The 10104-nt window shown below is 45.2% G+C and overlaps 1 protein-coding gene across 1 annotated transcript in view; it reads left to right on the top strand.

Moving 5' to 3' along the window:
- Window positions 1-140: 140 nt before the first annotated feature.
- Window positions 141-10104, top strand: part of LOC552251 (homeobox protein aristaless) — a 68876-nt gene continuing 58912 nt past the window's right edge. The window contains exon 1 of the mRNA XM_006571156.3: window positions 141-2063. Coding sequence (XP_006571219.1) covers window positions 1913-2063 — 151 coding nt within the window. The 5' untranslated portion in view covers window positions 141-1912. The remainder of the gene's footprint in view (window positions 2064-10104) is intronic.

Genomic DNA, 10104 nt, shown 5'->3' with positions numbered 1-10104 from the left:
ATAAAAAAAAAAAATAATAAATCGAAAAAAAATCGACGTACGTCCAAAATTGTTTCCTGCATTCATCCTCAGAAGAACCTCGATCCTCGACTGTTGGTCATCGAAATTTACAAAAAAAAAGATTCAGAAAAAGAAGGGAGACCTCGCGGTTCTCCGTAACCGTGTTCGATCTTTCGCGATGGACGCTAAAAAAGACGAAAAATTCGAGCGAGGCTAAGACAAGAAAGAAAGGAAGAGAGAGAGAGAAAGAGAGAGATGGTTTGGTACAATGAGAGGTCGATCAAAGCAGCGGAGAAACGACGTGGGTGGACCATGGTAGGCGGAGTTGAAACCTCGAGAAAACCTCCATTTTGTTCGAGGAGGGCGGTCTCGGTGTTCCACCTTCCCCTCTACCAGGTGGTACCACCTTGGGACACGATCGACCCTCCTCGAGGTGGAGGGAACTCGGACGCGAACATTGCCGAACAGGAGTTCGCGATACGCGTGTGCTTGCTGCCGCTTCTCGTATCCGTTCGTCGCGTGGTTCCGTGGAATCCGCGGCTTCGTCATTCTCACCTGTTCCTTCGACCCTTCGTCGACAACTGTCAAGTCGCGCGATATTCTTCGCTTTTTTCCCGCTCCGTCGAACCGATTCGAGATTCCAACCGTGATTCCAACCGTCGGCCATCGATTTTTGGTGATCTTTCATCGTGTCGTCAATTCGCGATTCGCGATATTGTTGAAATGTGGAAACGAAGGAAAGAGAAAAGAGAGAAAGGAATGTGATGGAGATATTCGGGGGAAGTTTGATGACGATGAGAAGGATATAATAATCGACGGATAGAGAGAGAGAGAGAGAGAGAGAGAACGCGAGAAGAAAGCGATGATCATTGACCGAGGTATCGATTCGATTCGATCGTTGAATCAGATGGATTACGATAAATTCGCCTCTCGTGAAAATTGTTCTGATTATCGAGCGATAATCACAACAGAGGAAAGGTCGAGCGACAAACACGGCTCGATCCCCGTGTTCCATTGATATTAGGTAACGCGCCACACTGCGTATACAAACATCGTGCACGAAGCAACAATATATACTGGCAGTACGATACACCGATTCTACTAGTGTGCAATGTTACGCGCCGCTGTTAACAATCGCGCCGAGCGTTCTCCGTTATTCTTATTCCATGTTTCGCGGGATTCTCAAGAGGATATGGATTCAACCGAATTTCCAAGGATAGCGTCCAATTTTCGAGATCGAGCAACAGATTTGCGAGGATCGAAATCGGAACGTGTAAATTCGGCGAGTCGCAAAATCTACAATTGAGTCGAACTGATTGATCACGCTTGTAAATGTAGGATAAATATCAAATTTCCTGTGTACTCGATCGAAAGGAGGCCGATAAGAATTTGATATTTCGTTGAAAAGGCGATAAGAGGAGCACATGGTCGATTCGTATCGCTCGTGGCGACCACGTTTCAAGTTTGCGTTCGTATACGCGATCTGTCGAAACCAATTTGCCCAAGTTGACGACGATCAATCGAAGTTGCGAACGTCGAAGCGTCGAACCTCCGCCGAGCATTCGTCACGAGTTTCTCAACTGCGCCTCGCAACGACAAATGTCTCTCCACGAATCCCGTCTTTTCTTTACGAACAATCTCTCGAGTTCTCCTCGGGCAGAAAGAGAAGCGTTCGGAACGCGGAAAGGAGTAGAGCGACATTATTTTTAGACCGGGCGATAACCAGAGATCGGACCACGAAGAAGTAACGATACCAATCGTTAAAGATTATCGATTAGCCGGGTGTTTACGATGCGGAGGGACGAAAGAACGGTGAAATATCGGCGCACGTTGTGAAAGGGACGTCCGTGCCATGCCTCTGTCCTTCCCTTCGTCACGATTCGACCAGTGAAAACACGCGCGGCGGCCAACCATGGATCTCAGTACGACACCGAGAAGAATAACGGAGGGTGTGGCAGACCTTCAGAAGACCCGCGTCGCGAAAAGCGTCTTCAGTATCCGGAGTTTGGTCGATGTCGGGGACACGGATCTTTCCGAGGTCGAAGACAACGAGAAGATACAAAGTGAGTTCTTGCCATTTCACGCGACAGTATCAATCTTTTCTTCTTCTTCCCCCTACCCCTTCCCCTTCGTAACGTTCCACGAAAGGCTTGTTGACGAGCTATATTACACGATCGCGTACGTACGCTCTCATTCTCGTATTATACATACGAGCATACGATACAGAACATGATGTTGGCGTGTAAACACGAGACTCGTTGAAAAGGGATTAGCAACTCGAATATCCCCCCCCCCCCCCCGATATTGGATCGAAACGTGTGTCTGGCTCTCCGGTGTCAGAATTCCAGGCCGTCGTGATCGATCCCTCGAGGAGGCCATTTTTCCTGCCAATGATCGGAAAGAGATCGGGAGACGATCGATGAGAGACGAACGTTCTAGGAACCGCGGAGCCGTTGGACATTCCACGGCCAAGAAATGCTCGTTGAAGAGAACTTTTTTGCGGGCGAGCGCCTTTTGTGCCCGCTGCTTCGCCGGGAACAACCAGTCCTTGTAGAGCAATCGAGTCAATTAAGGCTCACTTATACTCGGTAAATTGCGATAAGACGACGATTAAGTTGAAATTAGTTCCCTGCCCCCCTGGGGCCCGGCAAAAAGTGTATCAATGTCGTTATTGCCGACACGTATCGAAGGTAAATTAATACTCGTTTCCGACCGCTCCAATTAAACGTTACACGAAACGAGCTGGCTTTCTTTGCTCCAACGACGACGGATTGATCGGACGGGGGATTGGTCTTGTTCTCGGATGGATCGGAGGGTTCGGACGGCGGAGATTTCGACGCCACTTTCAAGATCACGTTTCACTTCATTCCCACATTCTTTCGATTTATTCGTATAACTTTAATAATTGGTATAAATAAATTGTAGCCCAATATCGCGTCAATTTGGAAAATTGATAGGACTATAATCGAAGAATATATCTCTATCTACGAAAGAAACATTTACATTTAGCAATGGAGCTTGAACGAGTGTTCGGTTTTTCTGGATGTGTGAATATATATATATATATATATATATATCGTAATTACGAATTCTTGCCGATACGAATCTAACGTCTAAACATATTTAACGTTTTAAATATACCAACCCTGAAGACCTATAATTTGCATAATGGGCGCAGGCATATTGCTCATTTGCTGCAATAATGACAACTTAAAAACTTATTATATTTTAATTATCGGATATAGAAATAATCATTTTTTTAATGATATAGTTTGATAAACTTAAGTAAGGAAGATAATCAACGGTAATTGTTAATAATTTTGAACAAAAAAGAAAATGAGCAATTTATTTCCCAGATATGTAAACAACAACAACAACAACAGAACTCGTCAACGTTCCAAGTAACAATTCCGGTTCCAACGACAATTCAAGATCAACGACGGCAGAATCAAAAAATTCTTGCACATCGCGTACATTTGATTTCTTTTTTCCTTTTTCTTCGCGTACGAGAGATCGATCCCCCTCTGTTCGTGGAAACGTTCATCGCTCGAGATTTCGAAAATTCGTGGCGCGGAAACGCGTTCGACGCGACTCCTAGCCGAGGCGAGTTCCTAGGCTGGTCGATATGCAAAATAGCCGGCGACCGCGATAACTCGCGTTACTCGACTTTCCTCTCTCGCAAAATAAATAGCAAATTACCATTTAACCGTTGGCGATAAACCGAAACGAGCTCAAGCGATAACGGAATCTCATTCTACGGGCATACCGTATCGCTTCGTTATCGGGTAATTAACAAGATAGCGCGCCGATTAACAAATTACGAACGCGGGGTCGTCATCAAGACGGTGTTGCCCTCGCGCGCTTTAGCGATCGCCTCTATCGCTTGTCCTTGTCGATCAATGAGCTTTGGTAAACAGTTCGTAATGTAACGTAAACCCTGAAACGGTTTAACGCTTGGATAAAAATATGCGACGTGTAATAATTTTTTTTTTTTTTTTTTACTGAAATTTGAAACATTGTAATTCAATTTTCACGCGACAAATTTTTAACGACCGACAATTATCGTTCGATCGTTAACGGTAATCGTTTTATATAGTTATGATTCAAAAATGGAATAAATAGTCCGATAAATTTTATAAAAAAATTGGGAAAGAAATAGGGGATAATTATCTTTCTATATTTTTAAAATTAAAAATTACGAAACTCATCATTTACTCGTAACAAATCATTACTCGTCAACTAACTTTTTGAAATATGGAAAATATTATTAAATCGATTTTACATTTTAATAGATAAGTCTTTAACAATTTGTCTAAAGAAAGAAAAAAATATAGAAAAATAGTCTTTTAATAGTTATAACTAATAATTAATTCTTAATGCGAAAAAAATGTTTTGAAATTATTCGAAAGTTATCGTTCATCATATACGAACCGTTTACCTTATGGATCGCGTTGCGTAACGCGATCGCTTGCTTCTCCTCCCTAAATTTATCCATAATTTTCGGAAATAACGGTTTAAACGGTAGGATTAATCGCGCTATACACGTCGATTCCCTCCACCGTTGGCCGGAAATGGCGACCAATGAGGATCGTCGGCCCAACGAGACTGTTCGAACGAGGGGATGATTCGCGGTCGATTGGCTTGGAGGCAGGGAGGGTTTCTCCCTATCCGAATTCAACCACCCTCGGAAAAGAAATGGCGGGCCGCGCGCGTATTCCCCTTTCAATTCTCCTCGTCCCCATCGAAAACGATAGTCGCGATGAAACGGCGTATACGGCATTTAATATCGTCAAATATTTCGAACGAGAGAAGTTGAGGAGGGCGGTGTAACAACCGGTAACAACAACGAGCGAGCTGATTGCGAAAAAAAAGAGAAGGACACCCTTCTCTCAATAATGCGTGGCAAGGAAGCCATAAATAACCAGAGCCGGAGTTTTACGCGTGCGTAGAGGATAGAGAGTGCCGGGATCCGGTGATTGGTCGGCTCGGTAGAGCCGCTAATTGTGTTTTATTAGCGTTCTCTTTCCCCTCGCCGCGAAACATCCGCGATCCACGCTAACTAACCTCCGCCCATGTACTAACTATAAACGACATTGTTATTAAGACTCCTTACGCTGTATCTAAGGGCCACACAACTGCTCGCGTGCGTATAAAACGCGCGTGGACACGCCGCTCGCTACCTCTTCGCTCGCTCGTTAAGGGCAGTTAAGAAGAAGGTATATATATATATATTCGAGGCCTCCAACGAGCAACCCTATTCGTCGATCATTCGTTGGACGAATAAAAAAAAATCATTTTTCAAGTCTTCAAATTGTTTTCTTCCTTGGATCACGAGAGAGGAGAAAAGAAAAAAGAGGAGATGCGTCCGGGAGATGTGTTTGGGAGTTTCGACGAGAAACGAGGTAAACTCGAATTCGAAAAAGAAGGCGGGGACAAGCTGGCCAATTTTCTTTTCGTCCTCTCGGAGGGAGATTGGTAGGGGGGGACGACGAGAGGATTCTACAAAAGGACAAGAAGAAGTAGAGAAGGAGAAGAAAGATGAAGAAGAGGAGGAAGAGGAGGAGGAGGAGGAGAAAGAGCGTAAAAGGGGCGAGGGCAAGTCTTATTACGGCGAGCAGAGTCGGGCATGCTGGTGCAATCAAATAAATTAGCCGGAATTACGCGACTCGCGAACCGATGCAGTAGTGTAGGCGCACACCACACTCGTCCTCGCTACCAATTAGCAAAGCTTTATCCCGTTTGGGCCTCGAGCATATTTCACCTGGGCCAGTTACCTATCGTTTTCCAAGAAATTCGTCGCTTCGCTCTCCGGACCGCCATCGTTCCTTCCCTCCGTTCCCTTCGTTCCTTCGCGATTTTCGCGCCCAATTTTTCTCCCCAATTTTCAGAGATCTCAGTCTAATTAGTTAATTCGATCAGTTCAATTTTCGATGATACATTTCTCTCTCGAATATTTGTTCGTAGGTTAACTGGGCGATAAAAAAAAGGAGAGGGGAGGAGGGATGAATTCTCGTTGAAAACAACACGTTTGAAGGCATGATAATAAGGAAGTGCAGTCATAGAAACGTGTACCGATTCCCTTCATCGGCGAAACGACGCCATTTATTCCTCGTAGAGAAGGAGGGTTCTTGTATCTTGGCGGATGCTGGGCTCACGAGCGAAGGGGTTAATCGAACGAGTTGAAGCGCGCGCGAACATGGACGCGGAGTCCATCCATTCTCCGAACGCGGGCCCATTAAAGCGCATTACTCGGCTAATACTCGATTGTAAAATAGAACGAGGGGAGAAAAGGAGAAAGAGGAAAGGAGGAACTGGAAGAGACGAAGAGATATAGAGGAGAGGAAAGCTTATCTATGGCGGAACATCGATCTTTGGCGCGGCTCCGTTTCAAGGGGGCCGCGAAAAAGAGTTGCGCTCGTGTAATAAACGCGGTCTAATCGGCCTAACGAGCCACGATCCTCGTGGGAGTGAGGGTGAGGAGGCAACGCCGTAGCCGTTTTCTAGGTCCGGCCGTATAATAACGGTAACAATATCGAAAACGAACGAGAACGCGTCGCGAACCGAAACGGTTACCGCGTATTCTTGCGTGACGCGTTATTAGCCGATTGGCTCATTAATCGCTCCGTCGGCTCGAGACAGGCCGAGCCACCCCTCCCTCCCCACCCTTTCCATCCATTTCGATACCGAGTAATTGCTAATCGCTAATTGCGAGCTCAAACACTCCATCCAATTAACCCTCCCACCACTCGACGGATTAGACTCGACGCAACGATGTTTCACCACCGCCCTCTCCCCCACTCCCCCTTATTTTTCACGTTCGTTTTCACCCTCGAGAGCCTTCGCGAGCTCCCATCGATCGTAAATTAACCGACTTTTCCACCGTGACGAGTCCATTAGGCAATAATTCTCCGCTATATCTTTATCCTCTCTATTCGCTTTTCCCCCGAAAAAATGAGGAAGGAAGATGAAGGGGCTTTCGAACGAGCCTCGTTTCGAAAACTATACTTTTCTTCGTTTTTTATAACGATCACCTGTTAACTCCTCGGGGCTGCTAATCGTTGCCGGAATGTACCGGCGTCATGTGCCGTGCGGTGAACGAGGGTGCGATTTCAGCCTCCCTGCTTCGTTATCCTTCTCTCTTTCTCGTTTACTCTCGAAAAGAAAGAAGGTCCTCTCTGGAAGGAGCGCGTAAACAGCCCCATATGCGCGCGAGCGAGGAAAAAGAAAAAAGGAAAAGGGAGGAGGAAAGGTTTACGTACCCCTTTCGATCAATTAGGGCTAATAAATGGCGTCCACGGTGGGGTCGTTGATGACGATGAGGGAGGAAGGGAAGGTCGGAGTGGAAGGGAAATATTATTGGAACGGGCCGTCAGGTCTGTAGGTTTATGCTATTAAAAATGTAAATATCTGCCGGCGGCTCGTTATCGGATGTAAATATGGCGGCAGCCCGAAACGGCAGATGGGAGGGGTGAAATTTCCAGCTCCTTTGTTTCGTTATTTATTGGAATGTGGGCCACGGGCTGAAGGAAACCCACGCTTGTACCACGTAGCCGAGGAACCGTACTCCTCTCCAACGTTTCAATCTATCCATTCATACCAGGGAACCAGCGTGTCCGCGGGCCAATCCCAATTAAAATTCGAATAATCGGACGAATCGGACGAATTCGATTTAATCTTTGCCATTGGTCCATTAACTCGATGCCTCGATTATTACGGATCTTTTTTTATCCGCCCATCTAAACACGTTTCATTATTCGTTGTATAAATAAATAGAAAGGACGGAGAGGAGGATACTCTTCTTTATATCTACTCTTATTTTTCTACGCGATTGAAAAATTTCTTTTTTTCCCAATAAAAAATCAAACTCCTCCACTTTGACGATTCGAGCGGAAGGATTATATAGATTCAAGAGGGAGATATTATTATATTCGCCAAGAATCATCAAGGGGGGGGACACGTAGGAGGTTGTTTAAAATTCGCAAAATGATTTCTTCCCATTCTTTTTTATTCTTTTTATCAACTGTCGAAATATCGGTAATATTCACTTAACCGGGATCCGGGAATTCGAAGGGCACGATATCGTCGCTTTCCCTCCCCCTCTTCTGACATTTTCAACCGCCGGGTTTTGATATATGACTCAATAAAACGAGACCCAAGGCGGGACCCGAGTAAATATCAAACGTAGCGTTCACCTCGTTAACTTGTTCCTCGCTCGTCGAGATTGCATCGACATCCAAGGAGGAAAAGAAGCAAAGGAAGTAGCGAATAAAAGGGCAAAAATCGCGATGAGCAGAGACACGCTCGTAGGAAGTAGGAGAAAAAAAAAAATTTCGATTAAAAAACCGTCCGTTAATTAAGAAAAAGAGTTCCACGATGAAAGATAACGGCTGATATCTTTCACCATATTTCATATTGTGCAGAATTACGATATGGTAATATTCTATTTCTTATCCATCTTCCGTGAAACACTAGTTTAAACTCTAATATTTAGATATCACGCCATATTATACGCGATATTTAGATAGATCTAGGAACAACGCCTCGAGCACGGAACAATTATCCTTCGGTCGACAATCCAGTCACGTTTGAAATTTCAATATTCTTTTTCTTCTCTTTTTTTTTTTCTTTTCTTCCTTCCTCCAGTATCTACTCGATGTAATTCGGTGCCGTGCATTGTCAAATGATAAATTACAATGTCCCGAGTCCTAATGAAATACGACTGCGAAACGACAAGGGGTTTAACCATTCTAGTCGAACGTTGCAACCGGGTATTGTACTCGTTTAGTTAGAGGTGGAGTAACGCAACGTTGGCACAACGAAGTCGTATACCGCGAGAGGTACGGTAATATCCTTATCAGATCTCTTCGTAGGACAAGATTGTTTAGATTATCGGCAGGTGCGTGCCTTAACGACCGGTAAAATTATACTCGTAATTACGGACGTCCTAAAAATACGCGGCAAGACTCCCGAGATTCTTTGCAGAGATAGGGCGGAAAGTGTCGTTTCCGAAATACGACATTATTACTTTGATATTACGGGGATCACGTGTCACGAGTCACGAGGAAGAAAAGTTGCCACTTTGTGACAATTGTGAGTTCTTTTTTCTTTTTTTTTTTCCCCTTTAAATTGTCGATTAACCGAAAACGAAAGAGAGAGATCTCGAATCTCTCGTGGAATTCTCGTTAATATTCCCGAGTCAATTAAAGGAACACGGAAAGCGCGTGTCGATCGATTTTCTGGGGGGCAGTTTTTTGCAACGAGGTTGGACACGCTTCGCCAGACCGAAGAGATTGTTCTTCTTTTTCCGTGTTCGCGAGACGAGAATTGGACGGGACTCGTGGCGCGTCTGATCGCTTCTTTCCTTCGATTCAATCTCCTCTCATCCGGTTGGACGGACACTGTTTGCATTTTTTCGACACCCTCTACGACTAAATTTTTCTCTCCCGGGGAAAAAGTTTTTTAATGGTCGTGCTTGACGGGACACGCCGGTATTCTTCTCCCTCCACTGTTTCGACAACGACCACGACCACGATACAACGGCGGATGACTTCTTCGACTACGCCGACCCATTAGACTCGCTTTACCGCGTAGATAAATTGAACTAAAAGAAATATCCTAATTTATGGCCTTAAGAACCATAAGTGGTCGTTACCGCGATCTCGATAAAGTCGGTTACAACGTTGCTGACATATGTTGTCCGAGTGGTCGGTTAATTCGTCCGGTATCTGATTGCGCATGAAACGAAAACGCTTCGACATTATCCACCCGTCGCGATCCCCATCAACGAATTTCGTCGATCTGTGCGCCTTCGTCTCGCGCGTGGAGTGGAGTGGGACGACTGATAGAGACGAGTCCGACAGAGAATCGGGTTCTTTTTTCTTTTCTTTTCTTTTCCTTTTTTTCTTTCGTCCCGCGCTACGAGCATCCAATTCGATTTGTCCTTTAATCGCGAACAATAGAGAGGCGGTTAAGGTGGTCGAGTAGCCGAGGCTACGCAGGTGTTAGCTGGTCGAAAGGCAGCGTAGCAAAACGCGCCGTTTTATCGGATCTCCGTTCTCCTGTTCGTCGCGCTGCCAATCTCCCTCCTCGTGCCCGCCGCGCTAA

Source organism: Apis mellifera, linkage group LG1 (assembly GCF_003254395.2).
Source record: "Apis mellifera strain DH4 linkage group LG1, Amel_HAv3.1, whole genome shotgun sequence".
In the NCBI taxonomy this organism is placed as follows: domain Eukaryota; kingdom Metazoa; phylum Arthropoda; class Insecta; order Hymenoptera; family Apidae; genus Apis; species Apis mellifera.
The sequence above is the reverse complement of the archived record's forward strand: the minus strand, read 5'-3'. Positions and strand labels throughout refer to the sequence as shown.